Here is an 18,953-nt window from a genome sequence, read left to right on the forward strand (position 1 = left end):
TGCGTTTCTATCTAAGTTTATTGGGGAGTAGTGCCCACGGGGGTGGGGTCTTGGGAACCTCAATGCAAAGATGGATGACCTGGGATAAAAAGCTGCCTGGTGGGTCCTCAGTCCAGCTTGCATTTGCTAGGTCTCCTCAGGCTTCCAAAAAGGGACTGGGGCATCCCCTAGTTTGGGCAAGGCCTGGTTCCCTCATGGTGCCTTGGGGGAATGGGAGCAGCATATTGGCCCTCCATGCAGGAGGCACAGACTTGTACTTAGTAAAATATTTAATTAGTTATGCCTCAGTGTTTTTAAAAGATTCAGCAGAGTGCTTGAGGGTGTGTGTGTGTGTATGTGTGTGTGTGTGTATGTGTGTGTGTGTCTGTGTTGAACCTGCTTCCATGTACCAGTTCTCCTGAGATTTCTCTGGTGGGATCTGTTTGTCTCCAAGAAGCTGCCCTCTCTGGAAGTGGGAAGATAGGAAGAGCCCTCTGCCATAGACTGATGGTTGAAGCCAGTGGTTTAAGCTCTTCCGGACCGAAACAGGGAGATGCTTACTAGGAGAAATGTGGGAAGTTTCCTGAGATTTTGGGGATATCTGTTGAATCACCATTTTAGGTGATTCTAGGTTAAGCCTAAGCCTCTCAGTATCCCTAGGCATCATGCTAATACTAAGCACTTCCCCTGCCCAGGGTAAGGGACAGAGAGGGACACCACCTCACCATGAAGCACCACTGCTAAGGCCACATTATCCCAGGCTCTCCCTGAGGCCTGATCCTGCAAAGTCCCGGGTCCTAGTACGGAGCTCAGCTCCTGCCACTTAAGATCCGTGTGTCCAGGCCTCCTGTGGGAGATGGAGTTTCTTTTCTGATCTCTCCCCCAATTCCAACCCCAAGAGGCAGGGTGCGGAGTCCCACACCAAGAGCCAGTGCTGCCAGTCGGTGCGCCCTGCCCCATTGGGTCTGCAGAGTGCAGCGCTTCGCAGCACGCGTGCTGTGCTAGTCCGTGCCGTCCACCAGCTCACACAACATGTTTTCCAACGCAGTAATGCGCTCCTCTTGGGCTTGCACCCGCTCTCGGAGGGCCTTGATCTCCTCCAGCAGTGTCTCCAGGGTGTGCTGCTGCTGACATGTGGAAGACAGAAGAGACCATGGCAGAGAGCAGGAGGCAGGGAATAGAGTCCGGGTGGCTCGATCAGATTAGAGCTTACCGACAAGGGGGCTTCGCTGGCTGACTGGCTACGCTGAGGACTGGCCGGCGGGCGCACGTCTAGGATGTTGCGTTTGGTGACCCGGAGCTCACGGTGTTTGGGGGGAACGTAGCCTTCCTTCAGCGAAATGAGCACAGGGTCTGCATCCTGACCCGATAGCCACTCATCAGCTTCCAGGGCTGGCTCAGGGCCAGGCGTGTCTGGGTATAGGTCATCCTGGAACAGGTCTGACTGAGGGGGTGGGTGGACAGGAGGGCCTGTGTGAGCTGGGCGCTGGATGGCTGAGTTTTGATGCTTTCCAACCAACGCCCTCCTTCCTCACCTTTCGTGGTACAGTCATGACGATGGGTTCACACTTTCGTTCGTGCAGCTTGTAGAACCTGCGAGGGAGGGGAATTCAACATTCCTGCTGACTCCCCATCTTTTTTAAAATCCCTGTGTCTATGACTAAGGTGTTGGAAGTCAACACGCAGAGTAACTACCATTTACATATTATCAGTTTTGGGTTAAAACACCTCTGTCGGAATGTCAGGCTAGTGGGACAGTGTTGGGACTGTCATTGAGAAAGACTAGTATGGCTCCTTTCTTTTTCCCCAAAGGGCAGAGCACAATTAGGGGAAGGCCCGGAGCTGACATGAGGAAAAGGGGGACAGGAGGGGCAAAAGTACTGACCTGGCAATTTCACATTTGCTGACATCCAGTCCCCGCTTGGGCATGAAACCCATGCCCCGTTGCGGTTCTTTGCTGCTAAATGTGTTCAGATAATGCACGAAAGGTGGTTCTTCCGTAATTTCAAAGTACCGAATGCTACTGTCGCCCTGTAAAACCAGCCAGTTTAGATGGCACTGCCAGACAGCGTGCTCACATCTTCATCCTGGCCCTGGTTCTTCCAGCCCAACCGCCAGCACCTTGCCACACAAGTAGACGATGCTGGAGTCAGGATCATAGAATGGTAGTAACACCCCGTTGCTTGTGTCCATCTCCTGCAGGGCCACTGGCTCTTCGAAGTTGTTCTGCCGAGCACATGGAGAGTGAGTGACCAGCTCTGCTCATCCTCCCGGGTTACTTCAGAATTCGCTTTATGGCCACCCCAAATCCCATGCGTTTCCAAGCCTGTGAGAGCTACAGGCTCTTCTCCTAGACACAGGTACACCCTGTGCGGTTGCATGCAGTCACAGCAAACCACCCCCAGGGACTAGGCATCACCAGGAGGGGGCGCCAGCGCGAGCTCCTTCAGGCGACGCAGCAAAACTGGGCAATGTTGGGTGTGAAGTGGCAGCAACCTTCAGCCCTGTCGGAATGGGTATACCCTGCGGGTGCGGGGCGTCTGGCCCCTCGCCCGTGATGCCAGCCCCCGGGGCACACACCCCAAGCCTCCAGCTGTGTTACCGGGTCCCACAGGCCTAGCTCTCGCTGGCTCATGCGGGTGAATCCCGTGGTGAAGATATGACCCAGCCGCGTGAAGACAGCCCGCATGGGCCTCATCCCCTCGTGGGCTGCAAACCTCTCCTGGGGGGAAGGGGAAGAAGGGAGGAGCATCACCCTGCTGCCTGCCTTCGGGAGATGGAAAACTGAGCAACTTTGCCAACCTGAGTGTGGGGTGGGGGTGGGGAAAAGGAGTCCTAAGGACGCAGCTTCTCAGAGGTCAGTGGCAGGACCCTGGCCTGGAGAACATCGGGGCTGAGAGAGAGAGCAAGAGGCCTGGAGCTCTCAGCAGGTCCCAGTCCTTAGGCACCCTCAAAGGCTGATCACTGGGGCAGGTGATGTCTGCAGGCTTCCTGGGGTTGCAGTGGTGTAATACCCACAAGGGAGCCCTGTGCTCCACTTGGGCCTCTTGGGCCCGGCCACCACTCAGGAGGTTGCTCCTGGCTGACCCTGCAAAGCGAGCCAAGGCGCCTGCCTCGGCCTGGCCTACCGGGTCCCAGAGTGCGAGTTGCCGCTCACTCATCCTGCTGAAGCCGGTGCTGAGCAGCTTCCCGTCTGCGGTGAAGACCGCCCGCAGCGGGCGGGCGCCCTCGTGAGGCCGGGCTCGCTCCTGCTCGCAGGGTTAGTGGGTTAGAGTGCCCGCCCGCCCGCCCTCTGGCTCCCAGCCGCCACGCCTGTGCTCCAAGCAGACATGCAGGCACCCGACACCCCAGGTTAGAAGGAGGCTGGCCAGGACAGGGCCACTGGCCTCCCAGGGCACCCAGCTGGGACAAGCAACGCTTGAGGGTTGTTTCATCCCCTCCCAGTGGGTCAGTGGGTGGGAAGGGGGTCAGGTCTCGGTGGTCAGGCCCCAGACCCTGGAAGATGGCGTTGGATATCTGAGAGGAGAGGGTCCTGGAGCTCAGGTTTCATGCAGGTTCTGGTTGGAGGATGGAGTTTCCAGCTTCTCCCCTCCTCAATCTCAAAGCAAGGAGCCCTCCTCGGAGCTCTTAGATGTATGGGAGGGGAGCGAACCGGAGCAGGCAGAGGGTTGCAGTCTGGGAGTTTACTCAGGGTAGGGATTGAGGCTGTAGAGCCTGCAAGGGGTGCGGAAGGGGCGGGGTCATGACTAATCTCTGGAGTAGGGATAAAACAGGTAAAAGCTAGGACCAGAGGCTCTGATGACTGGGTATCGGGCACTAACAGCTGGTGTTGAACAGGGGGTGCTAGGGAGTAGCCAGCCAGGCCAGGCACTCACCGCAACCACTTGACTCTTCCGGGGGTCAATGATGCGCAAGGTCTTGTCCTTGCAGGTGGTGGCTAGCAGGCTACCATTGCTGTTCCAACACACGCTGTGGATGACGTCAGGGTGTATGTCGTCCAGGCTCAGCAGTACCTCCCCAGTGCCCACATTCCAGAGGATGATCACATTATCACCACCTGTCCAGAGTGACCAGGCGTATCATCTGGGCCCCGCCTTCCTCACTCCCACCCTCCTCCATAGCAGGGACCCTCCTTAGCCCCACCCCAGACCTGCGCTGAGCAGGACATTCCTGGCAGTAGGATGCCAAGACAGGATGCCCACACGCTTGGAGTGGCCCTCGAGTGTGATGACAGGTTCTGTGATGTTTCGCACAGGGGTGTAGTCTGGAATCTGCCACACCTAGGTAGGAAGAAAGACAACAAGTAGGTGGGATACAGAGATGGGTCCACCCACCTAGTGTTATTGGTCCTCTTGAGTGTTACAGGTTAAATGCAGGACAAAGCATGGTGGTACCAGCACCGCGGAAGCAGCAGTTCAGAACCCGGCAGCATTGTGAGCTCTCCAAAAACCTTCTCACTCACTCTATCAAGAAAACTCCAGAGTGCTGTACCCCTGCCCTTAGGGCCCCAAGTTATTCATGGTTATAATTAGTTCTAGGCAGTGCATTCTGGGAGGGCACGGGTATGTATTTAACTAAAAATAATCTGGGAACTGGGCAGGACAGGGCAGAGCTCTGCCTCTGCCCCTTCTATCACCTTCCAGAACAGGTGAGGCACCTCCCTGCTCCCCTGCCCAGCTTGGCAGCATCCATTTGGCTCCTACCATGACAGTGGTGTCATCTGAGGCACTGGCGATAACGTTGTCATTGTGGGGGCACCAGTCAATGTCCAGCACAGGGCCAGTGTGCCCAGTGACCAGAGGGTAGTTCTTATCCACTCGTCCTGTCTGGAGGGGTCAGAGAGGGAGATGTGGAATCAGTGTCATGCATTTATGTGTGCATGTGTGCGCACGTGTGTGCGTGTGTATGTGTGCATGCGTGCATGTGCCTGTGAATGTGTGCATGCACAAGCACTGCTGGGAACGGAACCCAGGGCCCAGCACTTGCTAAGTAAATGATCAACCACTGAGCTGCACCCCAGGCCCTTCCCCCCCCCCCCAATGTGGTTTTGGAGTGGGCAGTAGATTTGTTTACCTCTTGATTCTGTATTATTAGCTTTCTCTTTGCAGACCTTTCTTAGTCTCTAACTCCCACCCCACCCCACACCCAGTCCACTCCTTGAACTTTGCTGGAGATGCACAGAGTGAAATCCTGTATATTAAGGAATCTGACTCAGAGAAACAGGAAGACTTAACCAAGGACCCACAGCAAGACACAGAACCCAGACTTGACTTAAAGTCCAGTGTTCTTCAAAAGACATTTAGAGAAGGATTTTTTTTCAAACATAAAGTCTCATTATGTTTATTAGCCTAGATGGACCTTGCCTTGGTCTTCCCAGTGCTGGGCTCACAGGCATGTACCCACACACCCTGTGACACACCCTGTGAGGAGGGTGTACTTAAGCCTGTTCTCCAAGCTGACAAGCCCCTGGAGAAGGAGGTCTAAGTGAGTGACCCTGAATGCAGTGGCTTAGCCTCTGGGACAGACCTCTCCCTTGGTTTCACCTTGGAGCCACAGCAGCTGGCAGTCTGAGTGTCCCTTGCCCGGAGCTGGCACTTACTTTTCTTTTTGTCTTCATGAGTAAATTGTGGAGGCTGTGGAGACTGCAGGGGTTGGCTTTGGCCCAGAGCACGCAGTCTGGGAGAGAGGGTGGCTAAATGGGATCGAAATGGCAGTCATACTGGGGAGGAGGTGGCTCTGGCTGAAATGTGAGCCCTTGGGATGGTGTCTCTGGATGGTGTCTGATTGTCCAGTGTGAGTCACAGGCTATTGTCAGGCCTGTTCCTGACCCCGCCACTTGCAAGATCTTCTTTAGCCAGGGTATAAGGCTCAGTATCTAGGTCAAGGTTATGCTTTGGGGTATCTATCCTGGGGTACAGATGGCCAAATGTCTGCAAAGGTGGCAGATTGTGCCTGGTCCTTTCCCTTGCGTGCAGGGGAGTTAGGGCTCTGGCTTTTGTATTTTTTTTTTCTCTTTTTATTTTCATCCTATTTCTAGAATCAGTGATGGAACACACATTTTTCTTCTTCTTCTTCTTCTTCTTCTTCTTCTTCTTCTTCTTCTTCTTCTTCTTCTTCTTCTCTTCCTCCTCCTCCTCCTCCTCCTCCTCCTCCTCCTCCTCCTTCTCTTCCTCCTCCTCCTCCTTCTTCTCCTTCTCTCTCTGTGTCTGTCTCTGTCTCTTTCTCTGTCTCTCTGTGTCTGTCTGTCTGTCTCTGTCTCTTTGTCTCTGTGTGTGTCTATCTCTCTCTGTATCTCTTTCTGTGTGTGTCTGTCTTTGTCTCTTTGTCTCTGTGTGTGTCTATCTCTCTGTGTATCTCTCTCTCTCTCTCTCTGTGTATTTCTCTCTCTCTCTTTCTGTGTGTGTGTGTGTATGTGTCTGTCTGTCTGTCTGTCTGTCTCTGACACTAGGGAACGATAAGGTGAGAGTCTGACTGGACCTTGGTCTGCTGCACCCCAACCATGTCCATCACTAACTCCCATCTTGGTTTCTGCTAGGAACACGGTGCTTCGTGGCCTAGAGAGTGGATACAGGTCACCCTGGTATTGCTGATCCCCACCATTCTTTGTGGGTTTGGCAAGGACGGAGTACCCAATCCACACAGACTACCCTTCTGGAGGCCTGCACTTCAGTGAGAAAAGGCTAGTGTGGGGTACCCCCAGAGACCCCAGCCAGTGCCCTCCCAATTGCTTTCTTCCCCTCATCCCTCACCTTGGCCAGAGGCAGAACAATGAAGGCACCTCCACCTCCAGCCTCCACAATAATGGCTAGAAATTTGGGGTTGACGGCACAGAAGGCGCTGTCCCATGTGACCTTGGATACCCGGATGTCCTCATAGGCCTGGTCGGCCTTTGCTGCCTGACCAAACACATGGCGGAACTTGCTTTGCCGAACCACACGCCGGCTCATGGCTGGGGCAAAGATAGGGGATCTCAGAGCCTAGAGGCACGTTGGTCCTTAATCCTGTGAGCTGTGGGAGGGAGGAGCGACTGAGTAGGATTATCTGGCAAGGATCATCAAAGTGACCAAAGCTGGAGGCAGGTTTTTGGCACCTGTCTCATGTTGTTTAACATGAGGGACAAGGATGGGGGAGTCTCACCACTTAGACACACAGGCTGACACAGGGCTGAAACTTCCTGCAAGACCCAATGTTTTGAGGAGCACTATCAGTGGGTCCCCTCATGCTGCCATTTCATAGGTGAGCACCCCTTTGCAAGTGTTTGTCCCTTTGAAAGGCACCCCACCCAACACACGTAGTCACTGGACTGTAGCTCAAGGCTAGTTGCTGGGCTAGGTAGGACAGCAGCCTTCAAGATCCCACATTCACATCGCTGGAAGGGTTCAAGCAGATGTGTCTTTTTCTACAGATTCACCAAGAGAAAAGGTCCGCCTGTTAGCCCCGTTCCCTACTGTTTTCTGCAGATCCCTCCCATGGGGTGGGGTATGTGAGAGTGGGCAGTGGAAGGCGGATCTTCCTTCTGTCCATTTCACCATGCACCGGTTTCTCGGGGTGGGGGAGCCCTGGCTGTGGTCATCTGACACAAATATCATACTTTAGTCCAGCCTCTTGGGTGCGATGCCTTTGCTGGCTAGTAGGTTCTCTTGAGGGTGGGAGTCCTCGACCCCACTTGCAAGGACCAGATGTGCAACCAGGTTCTCTTTCTGGTGCTACGACCCCCAACTCCTGGAGCTAGAATCTTAGCTATGCTTGCTACTCTTCCCAAGGGGACACAGAAGGTTCTCCCAAAGGTTCTCCCAACTGCTTCCTGCCCCTCCCCAGCCGGGACATCCCTGTGCCCTTCAAACCGCTCCTGCAGCCCCAGGCCTGAAGGCCGGCCTACTCGCCCCCTCCTCCAGCCTCCTGCCCCGGCAGTGCGTTCGTGTGAGACTAGGTGTCTTCTCGCCAGCCGCTGTCCGGCCAAATATAGACACCGAGTCCGCCCTGCCGGACCGAATTTAGCGGCGGGGGAGGGGGGGCGCAGACCTCTGCCCCCTCCAAAGACCCCGCCCGCGCCGTTGGCTGCAGTGGCGGAGGCGGGGAGAGGGGTACCTGGTCCTAAGCCGGGCGGAGGTGCTCAGGCGGCGACTCCTCTGCGGAGCGGGCCGGGGTGTGCGGAGAGCCGAGGGAGGAGGCGTCGGTGCGTCCGGGCCAGCGTGTTCCGGCCGCTGCCTGCGGCTCTCGGCTGCAGGCTCCGCTGCAGTCCCAGCTGCTGCTGCCATCAACCTGAGGGGGCGGGGCCGGACGGGGGCAGGGCCAGGCCAGAGCGGCCACGCCCTGTCCAGCGCGGGAAAGTCCGGCGTCTCAACCCCGCAGTAAAACGGGAAAAGTAAGTGTGCGTGCGCTTGCGGGGTGTTCGCGCCTCGTGTCTCCCTCCGCCCCTCGCAGACAGGTTCGGGAGGGAGGCCCAGGCGCTTGGTCCAAAGCGGGACACGGAGACTGGGAGCCACCGCGCGAGATCAGGTGCCTGTGCGCCGCATTCCTGCCGCAATCGCGCAGCTAATTTAGTCGTTCCCAGCGGGCGGGGTTGTCCCCAACAGCCAGGATCCGCCGGGAAGAGGCCCCAGATGATACTCTGGGAGGGATCGTCTCAGTCGCTTGATGAGGGTCTAGGCTGGTTTAGGGCAACTGTGAGGCTACGGCTGTTATTAATAACGAAGGCGATTGTTTGAGAATTTAAAACATTGGCACCGGTATAGGCATTTCATCCCTATTAGAAGGTTCTGTGAGCCACGGCTTAATCCGGTAGGTCAGAGACTAAGCAGAGAAAAGTGAACTCCCTGCACCAGGTTCAAGGGGAAGATGTTGGCACAGATATTTGACCATATTTTAGAGGTCAGAGAGACCAACTCTGAAGAGGATGTTTAGCCCTCTGGGCTTTGTTTGAGATGATCCCTCTATTTTAGGGCAGAATCCCTCACCCCCAAGACCCACAGTCTGAGTAGTATTCAAGGTCAAGAAGATAAAATAGTTCCTTGAGTTGCTGTTTACTCGATGCTTGCTCGTGATTCCTTGCTTGCCCGTGATTTCTTGATTTCTTCCCTCCCATCTTAGGTTCTGGAGGGCAGTATGGGGCCAGTTTCAGGCAGCACATAGAATCAGTAGTGCAGTTTTCCAGGGACCAGTGTGTGTGTGTGTGTGTGTGGAGCATATGAGCACGTGGGTGTCTATAGGTTTGTTTCTCAGGAGGGGTTTAGGTATTCAGTGGCTTGTAGAGGAACAGAACCGGAAATTGTTGATGCTACCGAGAATTCATAGCTTCTATGTGTGCAGAATAATAAGGATGGAAGGAGTCTTTTAAGATTCCAGGTACATGGTTAGCTCACACCGTTCTGGGGGGCACATTCTGGTAACCCAAGTTTACTTCTCAGAAGCCACACAGCAGCTTATTGTAATATATTGCATCTATAACTCTAATACCAGTTCTTGGAGATCCAATTTCCTCTCCTAGCCTCAACTGGTATCAGACACACATGTGGTGCACCAACATACATGCAGGGAAAATATTTATAAAGTTAAAAACAAAACACCAGTCAGGCAAAGAAGCCGCAGGGCTTGGTTCCCCCATAGAAATGTCAGTGAGTTCTGAACTGCAATCCATGAGGCTAACAGGAATTTCGTTTCACAAACTCATTTTCTCAAAGAGACAACCAAGACATGATTTGGTTTGTTTGCTTTGGCTACAAAGCTGAGACTGAACGGATTTAGTTGGTCAGGAGCCCAAGCACTCCTGGAATATTTTGTGAGGTGATCATATCTTCACCATCATGTACACCTACTTAAGGACAGCAACGAGCCACTTACTTGACTTGGTGGATTTCTTTGAAAACATCAGAAATTTTGTTTGACAATTGGGCAACTAATAAGAGTTCCCCCAGATAGTACTGCATTTGGATAGTACTACTGTATTTGGGCTGTACTGTATTTGGATAGTACTGTACTTGGATAGTACTGTATTTGGGCTTTGTAGCTTTAAAATTTTTTTTTAATGTGCACTAGTGCTTTGTCTTAATGCATGTGTGTGACGGTGTCAGATCTTGGAGTTAGACAGTTGTGAGCTGTGTGGGTGCTAGGATTTGAACCTGGGTCCTCTGGAAGAGCAGCCAGTGCTCTTAGCCATTGAGCCCCCTCCCCAGCCTAGTAGATTTCATGATGATGAAACTTGTTTGTTCTGTGTTAATGTCTGGTGAGGTCACTCACTCAGCAACTCCAGTCACTGCTAGAGCAATGTCCCACCCCAGTCACTCTGCACCACAGCTGGCAGAAGAACTTTGCTTATTCATTCTAACATTCAGGTGACAGCTTCCGTGAATGACTCTTTGACCAGCCAAGTTCCCAGCCTGGTCACCTGATTTGAGTCTCATTGTCTGCAACTTTTGGTAACCCTGTTTCCTATGCAATCTTTTGTGAAAGGTAGGTTATACACATGCATATAAACAAATGCATGTACATATGTGTATATGTGTACATATGTGTATATATTTATTTCCCCACACTAAAGTTCTTCAGTATGTGCTGGTCCGTCTGTTGTCCGTGTTGTTTTCTAACTCCCCACCTTCCCTAGCACCCCCCTCTTTTGTTACACATGAAAACAAACATTTTGTCTTCAAAATAAAAATTTATTCAATCTGTAACAAGAACATTGAATCTGCACATCTGCGCACAAGTTCACATTTAAAAACAGCGGAGCACATCAGTAATAATAAAAACAACTATGATACAAGTGGGACATCCCAACCACCAGGATTAAGGAAGGAGATGAGACCACTCTTTATATTCTGCTTTAAATGCCTCAAAAAGGTCCCAGAGATTCCAGGGAGCACCTGCTTTTAATAAAATGAGAGCATATAGAAGTTTGGGATAGCCTGGACAAAGGTAACAGTCAGTGCGAGTCTTTTGGACTTGTTTGGGTTTCAAACAAGTCTTACAAAACAAAGTTTAAAAGGGTGGGGGGAGAGGGAAAGGCACCTTAGCTATGCCAAGCAAATCACAATCAAATAAAACAAAACCCATCAATTCCCAGTGGGCTTACTGACTTGGAAACATCATGTCAGTTCCTCAGCTTTCCATTTGGGGTATTTGCTCTCTGTAGGCAGGATGCTGCCACTACCATCACTGTGAAGACTGATGGCAGCACTAGCCCTATACTTGGGGTGGGGGTGGGGCTCTTCAAGCTGATTAGGGGTGATTCCAGTTTAGAAATCCCATCCTAGATCTCTGGGGCACGAGATGAGGCTGGTTCTCTTCATAGCAGAAGCCAGGCCTAGCCACCTCTGCTTCGGTTGGAGCAATACGGAAGCACCTTGCAACAGCTCTCCATGGCATCAAGAGGTCCCAAAGCCCTGGGGAAAGGAGCGTGCAGCTTCCCGCTTTGGTGGTAGGCCTTTTCCTAATATGGGTGCCAGATGAGTCGAGGCAACACATACACTTATGTCAATACATGCTTAATCTTTTAGTTTGGAAGGGATAACAAAGTCTATGATCTTTTAAGTTGGATTGGTGCTGAAACAACGGAATGTCACCTTGTCTACCATTAAAAAGTGAAAACCAAACAATCATACTATCCATTCACCATCACGACCATCACTACAGCACTGAGAAAAGACTGCTGGATGCGAGTGCGGGACACAGATGGAGATCAGCTCCACATCTGACCCACTTATCCACAAGGGCTGACAATAATATGGCATGTTCTCTGGGGGAGGACTCATAGGACAGCCATGGCTTCAGTGCCTGAGGCCACAGCAATGATGCATATTTTAATACTCACAAAGTAAACAAAGTATCCACAGATAGTTGTCTGAAAAAGCCAAGAAAAATGGCTTTTCTTTAAAATGCCCTTAAAACTTTTTGCATAATGCTTTCTTAGAAAATAAAAAACCCCAACTCCCACAGAACATCTTTACTGAAAGAGAACCTCAGGTACAGAGTCCTGTGAGCCACTGTGTCAGAGGCCTCTCAGAGGAAACATCTGGGCTCAGGAGCAGGAGACTATGGAGCCTGGGATGTGTCCCCAGGTTGTCCCTGGAGCTCTCGGTAGTTCCAAGTATGAGAAAGAAGAAAATAGCAGCAGAGACAAAGGTACAGAGCAGGAAAACACTAAAGATGCTGAAGAGGTGGGGATGCAGGAAGAGGAACTGATGTGTTAAAAAGAACAAGAGGCAACCAAACTGAGATGCAGTGCTCCCTACTGTCCTGTGCCCACAGCACCCACTGCTGCTGTTTCCAAAAACAACAAAGGGCTGGGATCCTTTCCCTATAGTCAGGTATAGCTTAATGTAGTCAGGCTATAGCCTCAATCTTGCCTGCTCCTGGGGCTGTTAGCCCAGGCACTGAAATGTCAGTTCCCCTGTCTAAGTGTTCACAAGTGTGCTTAGACACTTTTCCAGACATACTGACAGGACTACTGTGGTCTTAAAAACAGTAAAGAGAGGCAGAGGCATTGAGCAAGAGGTTAAGCACTGGTCAGGAGGTCAAGGTTTTTCCTGCTTAGCAGTTCATCAGAGTCAGGTCCAGGCTTTCCATGAATAGAAAAAACAGACAACCTGAAATTATCAAATGCTAAAGTAAAAAGCCTTTAACAACTTGTTATGCACCTGCCTCAGCCATAAGCATGACTTAGGAACAACCCAAGTGTTGGGGTTTGGAGGGCTGGCAAGACCCTTTGGCATAGCTGAATTATAGACCCTGTGTGGAAGAATCTTAGGCAGGTGAGTTAAATGATAGAAAAGACAATTAAAAAGGAAGCCAGCAGAAGACGGTTTCTTCCATTCTTTAAATCTTGAAAAAAAAAAAAAAAAAAAACCTAAACTAAAAATGAGGTCTGTCCCTCTGTCCCCAGTGCCCTCTGCTGTGAGAGATGCAGTGGGGACATTCTCTCCTGGGAGGGTGAGAGCAGTGCTTACTGCTGATGTGTGGCTTATGGATGCCACTTTTCTGAGACAGGTCTCACTCTGTAGCTTAAGTTGGCATCCAGCTCAGTGATCCTCCTGCCTCAGCCTCCCAAATGTGGGGATTGCATATGTGAGCTACTACACTCAGCTTTTATTATTGTTTTTTGGTGATGCACTCTCTCAACCTTTATGTAAACACACCTCACCCTATCATAATTTCTTGTCCTCCGGTCACACTGGTAGACAGGACTCTTTAGCAGATGTGTCCTGGAATCCACCATCTTGCCTCCCAAGCCTCCCTCACATTGATACATACCACTTAATAAGACAACACACAAATATCCAGGACTCACAAGGCTGTGACATTTAAAGAAACTACTGAAAGACAGCACAGGTATATATAACTCCTACACCACATGTTTTCAGCAGGTGGTGGCTAACTGCTTCCTGGCAGTAATGTCAGAACCAACCACGGCTTTGTATGGCGAGTAGACTCCCAGCTCTGGAGCACTTGAAAATGGCTGCAGTCCACTTTTCTGGTATCCTACTACTTGCTCCCTCCAAAGTCTGTCTCTAATGATAATCCATGTGTCCTTCTTTTTCCAACTAGGGCTATGATGAATTAAAAACCTAAGTCTCTGGCTCCTACCCAGACAATCCTCAGCAATGTGGACATCAACAAAAGCAAGCAGGAAGCAAATTCATAGACCTCTTCAGTTCTGCTGAGCTGTGGTGATTATCTCCAGATGTTTTCTGCAGTGGTACCCTGTGCCCTTGGCTGAGCCTACCCAGCCTCTCAGCTTCACACTGAGAGCCTCCACTAAGCGGTAAAGACACATATCTGGCTGTGCTTCAGTTACTGGCAAACAATGATCTGGAACTTCACCTCCAACAGAAGCCAGCGCTCAGTGTGATCTAGTGGGGCCGCAGGGTTTCTCAGGAAGAAGTACTTAACTTGGCAGGAGCTGGCAATGACAAGTTTTCATTTAAAACAAATAAAGATTTCTACCAAAACCTACCAGTTTATCTCTGGTGTCTCTCTCTTTTCCAGTTGCAACTCTACTCCTTAGCAAGAATAAATCAAAAGACCCACAATATCAACCATAAAACATTAAAAAAAAGTGACATTATATACATAAATACTGTGTATGAACTGTAGAAAAAAGACAAACCTTCTAGGAAAAATTAGGGGAAAAACTTTGCATTAAGTGTTAACAGGGCGAACATAGAAAACTTTGTGTTCAATAGGTTCTACATATGTAATGTAACAATTAAAATATAATTTGTGAAATTAAGAAAAGGGCAGGATGGGGAAACAGCAAGAGGGAAGAAATCAATTGGAAAACCACAACCATTAAACTCAGAAGGCCCACTGAGTATTCAAGTAACAGGGTTAAAACCCCATAGTATGTATTCATTTTATAAGAACACACTGACTTTGCTGTTTTCAAGCCTGTTTCCAGGTCTTTACTTGGGAGGCCGTGGCAAAGCCTGTCATCCGGCAGGCGGGGATCCGGCAGGCGGGGCCAGGACTCACCTGTGTGGATTCCACTGGCCTCACAGCCACTTAGGGGCTGTGTTTCCCTTTGACCCCACCTTCTCTCTTACTGCATTTCTCTACAGATGACCTTGACTTTCACTTAGGGTTCCCTCTGATTTTGGATTGTTTTCTTGGAGAAAATTATTTCCTTCGTAGGTTTCTATCAGTATGTCAATTACCACTCCTTTTTTTGGTAATGATCAATGCTTTTGGAATATCAGAAGAAATGGGAGTCTCAACTGCCTCTTAAAGCAAAGCAGAACCTGCAACTTCATGAACTCCAAGGAGGGCTAGAGGAGGCCAGGAGCACCGACTTCCCTCTGCCCTTCAGCACATGGGTCGCCTCAGGCCTGCGTGAACATTTCTAGTTCCCAGCTTCAGTGCCACCAACCCCATCTGTTTCTTTCCCTCAATCAAGCAGGCATGTCTTTTCTCAGAGGGCAAAATGAGAAGAGACAGGTGGCAGTTGATTGAAAAACAGCAATTTGCCTTTGATAAAGGTGCTCTTTGAAAAAAAATTTTTTTTGAGGTTTGAATTTTTAAAAAATAAAAATAATAAAATGATCTTGCCATCCAAATCAGTACACACACACACACACACACACACACACACACACACACACGTATGTACGTACACACATGGAAAAACCCAAACCCTGCATGAGCCAGGAACAGTAAAATGACCAAAATATTATAAAATTAACCAATAAAGTGCATGTTCCTTACATATTACACCACCCCTTTAACAAACGTTTTCTTAGAAAATCACGTGTGTGGGCTCAGGATCACATGGTGTTATAGAAGGGGTTGGTTGTCCGTTTTTTATCATTTGCTCTTTTCAGTCTCCTAAGGGGGTGAGTTCTGCCATGTTGCTGACGTGGTGTCACAGCCAGCCCTGGAGAGGTGCCTGTATACTGCAGACCCTGTGTCTGTAGCAAAGGAAGGCCTCCTTCAGAACTAGTCAATTCTGGTCTTGCCTTGGGGAGCAAACACTGCTGACTGTAACCAAACTCTTTGGCATACTGCACACTGGGCCTCTCCACTGGCTTGCTCTGCACAATACACTCTGTTGTTTTGAGTTGCTCTACAAAATACTTGGTGGGCTGTGGGTTCTGGTGGGCACCTGGGCTTTCTGGGGGCTCATGGGCCATCAAGGCACGCATGCCTGAGTCTGTTCTGAGGAAGGGCTGAAGCAATTTGAGATGAGGGGATTCTGAGGAGACAAGCTCTCTATCTCGTAAGTAGTCTTTACAAAGGTCCAGGTAACCCAACTTGGCAAGAGAAGCCGAACGCTTCATTTGTGATGTTTTGGAGAACCCTGTTTGGAAGATCACTCGAGATTCAATTTCTTTAGTGTGCTCCTTCAACAAACCAGGGTTGCGGCTGAGATCTCTTATATTTTCACTACTAGAGCTATGTGGAATTCGACAGGCTTCGGGTGATGAATCCAGTTTTTTCTGTAACACACCAACACTGTCACCAAGTTTGTTAATTAAACTTAGATCTTCGTTAGTTAAGGGAGAGGATGTGTGTGCCATTCCACTACCACTAGAAAGGAAGTCCCCCTGGCTGTCCTCCCAGCTAACCTGCTCTGAAGACAGCTCGCTCTCTGTGGTACTGCTTTGCTCTGTGCAGCCTTCCAGGTGAGCCACGAAATGGGGAAGCAAACAATCCAAGCTGACAGATGCTCCCTGGGTACTGCAGCTGACAAAAGGTGCTGCTGTCTTGAAGGGTGTGGATTGGCTGTCCCCTTTGTCTTGAGGGCTACTTAACATAGGGGTTGGGTCAGTGGGCCTGTCATACTCAGAGGAAGAATGAGGCGGAGGTAGCACTTGGGGATGCAGAGAAACCTGACTGGGGTCCAGAGTCCTGTTCAAATTTTCATCCAGAGCACAAAACATAGTGACAGACCTCTCCATCTTCACCTTCCTCAGTCCTTGTTTCTCACCCTCTTTGTTGGCTGTTGTCTCACCTACTGGCTCAGTGTGATCAAGTGATGTAACTGTCGGTGTATACTCAATGATTTCTATTTTCTTGGGGAGGGGAAGAAGGATGGCCTGTGTCTCACATTCCTGGTTTAGAACAGTCCTTTGCTTCTTCAGGTCTCCTTCCTGCTTCTTACTTCTACTATCTGACCCTAGGCAGTCCTGAGGAGCTGGCAAGGGATGGTGTTCCAGCAGCTCAGAGGCTGGAGCAGTGGGGTTATGCTCACAGTGGGACAGTGATCCAGCTTCAGAGCCACTGCATCTCCCTTTACCCTTGCTTGGCTCGGCTTCTCTGAGGAAAAATGAATGTTCTGGGGTGGTTTCATCACTTTTCCATTTTGGCATTAGGTCTGCCACAGAAGAATCATTCTTAGAGTTTTTGCGATTGGATAATGTGGGACCTGCAGAGGCTGTACAATGGTTCTCCTGCTCTTGTCGCAAACGCTCTTCAAACTCCAGGGTGGCTCGCCTCACAGACCCAGGGCACCACTTGGCACCAGGGTGTATCCCTGGGCCCCAGTCATGTTCACCCTCAACTGGTTCCTCTTCTTCCAAGTCTACTGTGGATGAGTGTATGGTCAGACAGCCTTCTTCTGGGGCACATTTTCCCGACTCTCTAGCTAGTTCTGGCTGGACACTACAGAAACTCTCGTCCTGCTCCAAATGTCCAGCTTTATTCTCAGGGGATTGTGCCCTCTCCAGGGGCAGCTCATGGATGGTGTTCTTCTTTGGTGTATGGCATGGGTTAGAGAGGATGTCTCCTTTTAACTGAACCTGCCCAACTCCTTGACTAATGGACTCAATTTCAGTGACAATTTCTTTGACTGAAATTGCATTTTCTGAGTGAGACTGCATGATGACGTCTGGGCTGACAAGTTCTGAGACTGCCTATGAAGAGAAAATAGTGAGATGGTTATGGCAAAGTGTGGCCTCACTGAAAGTGCTAGTATCCCACTTAGAAATGTGATCTGAGAGAACCTGTCTATGAGAACATAAGTTAGGTGCCAAGTGCATAGGTTCACTGTGCTGTCAGACCACAGGAGCACAACAGGATTCATCCTCAAGGCCGGAGCAGAAAACGCATCATAAGGTATAGCACTATTTACTACGTTTTTTCCTGTTTACTCAAGCAAGGTTGCAATTCAGAACTTTGTTTTAAAATGTACAAATACCTATGGGGGCTTTTATAATCCATATTTTCATAGTATCACTAGCTTCTAGGACTTAGACCATAAAGAAATAAGTGGAACCTTTCCTAGCTAGCGTATTAACTTCTAATGTGATAGTAACTTACCCAGGTGGTGATCTCAGTTCCTTCCAATGCTTGGCGGCCAGTTCAACATGCCCAGTATAAGACAGCGCAAGATGGCTATGGCTGCCATCTGATGTACAACTTCAAGATTTACTGCTATCTTCTCTCTCAATAGCTTTCAATGGATCCCCCACATCACTGTTCCTCCTGTGCTTTGTATCTGATCTCACAATCTTTAAATTTCTTTCTTTCTCTCTGTCTTTCTCTTTCAAGATTTTTAAGTCTTATGTGTAGTGAATATTTTGCCTGAATGTATATATGTGTACTATATGCATGCCTAGTGCTTACAAAGGTCAGGACAATGTATGTGACCCTGGAAATAGAATTATGAACAGTTATGAGCTACCACATAGGTGCTAGGAACCAAACCCAAGTCTTCTGCAAGAACAGGTACTTTAAACTGATAAACTATCACTCTAGCTTGCTTGCTGCCTGCCTGCCTGCCTGCCTGCCTGCCTTCCTTCCTTCCTTCCTTCCTTCCTTCCTTCCTTCCTTCCTTCCTTCCTTCCTTCCTTCTTCCTTCCTTCCTTCCTTCCTTCTTTCCCCCCTCCTCTCAACAGGGTTTCTCTGTGTAGTCCTGGCTATCCTGGAACTCACTCTGTAGAGATCAGGCTCTGCCTCCTAAGTGCTGGGATTAAAGGCATGTGCCACCATGCCTAGTGAAGTATGATTTCTTATGAACCATTTCAGAAGTAAGAGGAAATACCATAGATAGTTAAAAAAAAAAAAAAAAAAAAAAAGTTGCTTTGTCTGTCTGTCTGTTTTGAGACAGTCTCAAGTTTACTCAAGGTTAACATACAAAATATCCCTTAATGGTCGTAGTGGACCTGCTGTGGTGCATTTACTTTACCGGTAGCACTAGGGATCACTGCAGTACACCGTCTTGTACATAGCAGACAAGCACTTTGCCAGCTGAGCTTCGTTACCAGCCTTGGTTAGATACCTGAGATCTCGTCTTTTCCTCCTACTCTGCCTTCATCTGTTACTTCTTCTCCACAAATACCCCAAGACAACGTTTGCTTCTACTTCTGTTGCATTTGTTGTGTTTCTACGGAAAGTCAGAACGTTTAAGCTCTCTTTATGAACCAGCCAGTGTAGTGGCATTGACAGAAATAGCTTTCCTACTGAGTCCTTGGTCATATGAGTATCCCTTTCATGGCCCGTGCACATACCAGGCTCACCAGTTCTGCCAAGATCACCTCTGCTTG

General features: G+C 49.7%; 3 protein-coding genes across 19 annotated transcripts in view; 1 reads left to right on the plus strand and 2 right to left on the minus strand.

Annotated features, from left to right (window-relative positions):
- Coro6 (coronin 6) lies at nt 1-8,211 on the minus strand. 12 transcript variants are annotated; one of them, XR_013111183.1, is made up of 13 exons: nt 8,068-8,211; nt 6,729-6,987; nt 4,683-4,805; nt 4,130-4,259; nt 3,855-4,036; nt 3,108-3,227; nt 2,582-2,701; nt 2,101-2,205; nt 1,865-2,010; nt 1,515-1,572; nt 1,193-1,423; nt 705-1,106; nt 1-539 (listed from the first exon to the last, which is right to left on the minus strand). XR_013111183.1 is itself a non-coding variant. In XM_076936272.1 (12 exons), the coding sequence occupies exons 2-12, from the start codon at nt 6,924-6,926 to the stop codon at nt 981-983; spliced, it is 1,536 nt and encodes a 511-aa protein (XP_076792387.1). In that variant the 5' UTR covers nt 6,927-6,987; nt 8,068-8,211; the 3' UTR covers nt 1-980. The 12 variants fall into 12 exon arrangements, 9 of the variants coding, with proteins under 9 accessions (XP_076792387.1, XP_076792386.1, XP_034361699.1 ...); XR_013111185.1 differs by having other exon boundaries at nt 1-1,103; nt 1,193-1,419; XR_013111184.1 differs by having other exon boundaries at nt 1-1,106; nt 1,193-1,419.
- On the plus strand, nt 7,716-13,926 carry LOC143442745 (uncharacterized). 2 transcript variants are annotated; one of them, XR_013111186.1, is made up of 3 exons: nt 7,716-8,344; nt 10,311-10,428; nt 13,519-13,926. XR_013111186.1 is itself a non-coding variant. In XM_076936274.1 (2 exons), exons 1-2 carry the CDS (start codon nt 7,722-7,724, stop codon nt 13,532-13,534), a joined length of 639 nt encoding a protein of 212 aa, XP_076792389.1. In that variant the 5' UTR covers nt 7,716-7,721; the 3' UTR covers nt 13,535-13,926. The 2 variants fall into 2 exon arrangements, 1 of the variants encoding a protein (XP_076792389.1); XM_076936274.1 differs by lacking the exon at nt 10,311-10,428.
- The window catches only part of Ssh2 (slingshot protein phosphatase 2), a 258,061-nt gene continuing 249,721 nt past the window's right edge, over nt 10,614-18,953 (minus strand). For all 5 annotated transcript variants that reach the window (XM_034505802.2, XM_076936264.1, XM_076936265.1 and 2 more), the window contains one exon: nt 10,614-17,321. In XM_034505802.2, the coding sequence (XP_034361693.1) occupies nt 15,234-17,321 (2,088 nt within the window). In that variant the 3' untranslated portion in view covers nt 10,614-15,233. The remainder of the gene's footprint in view (nt 17,322-18,953) is intronic.

This window comes from Arvicanthis niloticus, chromosome 6 (assembly GCF_011762505.2).
Source record: "Arvicanthis niloticus isolate mArvNil1 chromosome 6, mArvNil1.pat.X, whole genome shotgun sequence".
NCBI lineage: Eukaryota > Metazoa > Chordata > Mammalia > Rodentia > Muridae > Arvicanthis > Arvicanthis niloticus.

What these genes read in the sequence shown, in the direction of transcription:
- Coro6 (XM_076936271.1), bottom strand. Translation starts at nt 6,926, where the DNA reads ATGAGCCGGCGTGTGGTTCGGCAAAGCAAGTTCCGCCATGTGTTTGGT. An exon ending in GGAAGAGTCAAGTGGTTGCG is followed by an intron (nt 3,228 to 3,854) that starts GTGAGTGCCTGG and finishes CCCTGCGAGCAG; the next exon opens with GAGCGAGCCCGGCCTCACGA. An exon ending in TCGTCTACTTGTGTGGCAAG is followed by an intron (nt 2,011 to 2,100) that starts GTGCTGGCGGTT and finishes CTGGTTTTACAG; the next exon opens with GGCGACAGTAGCATTCGGTA.
- LOC143442745 (XM_076936274.1), top strand. Translation starts at nt 7,722, where the DNA reads ATGCTTGCTACTCTTCCCAAGGGGACACAGAAGGTTCTCCCAAAGGTT.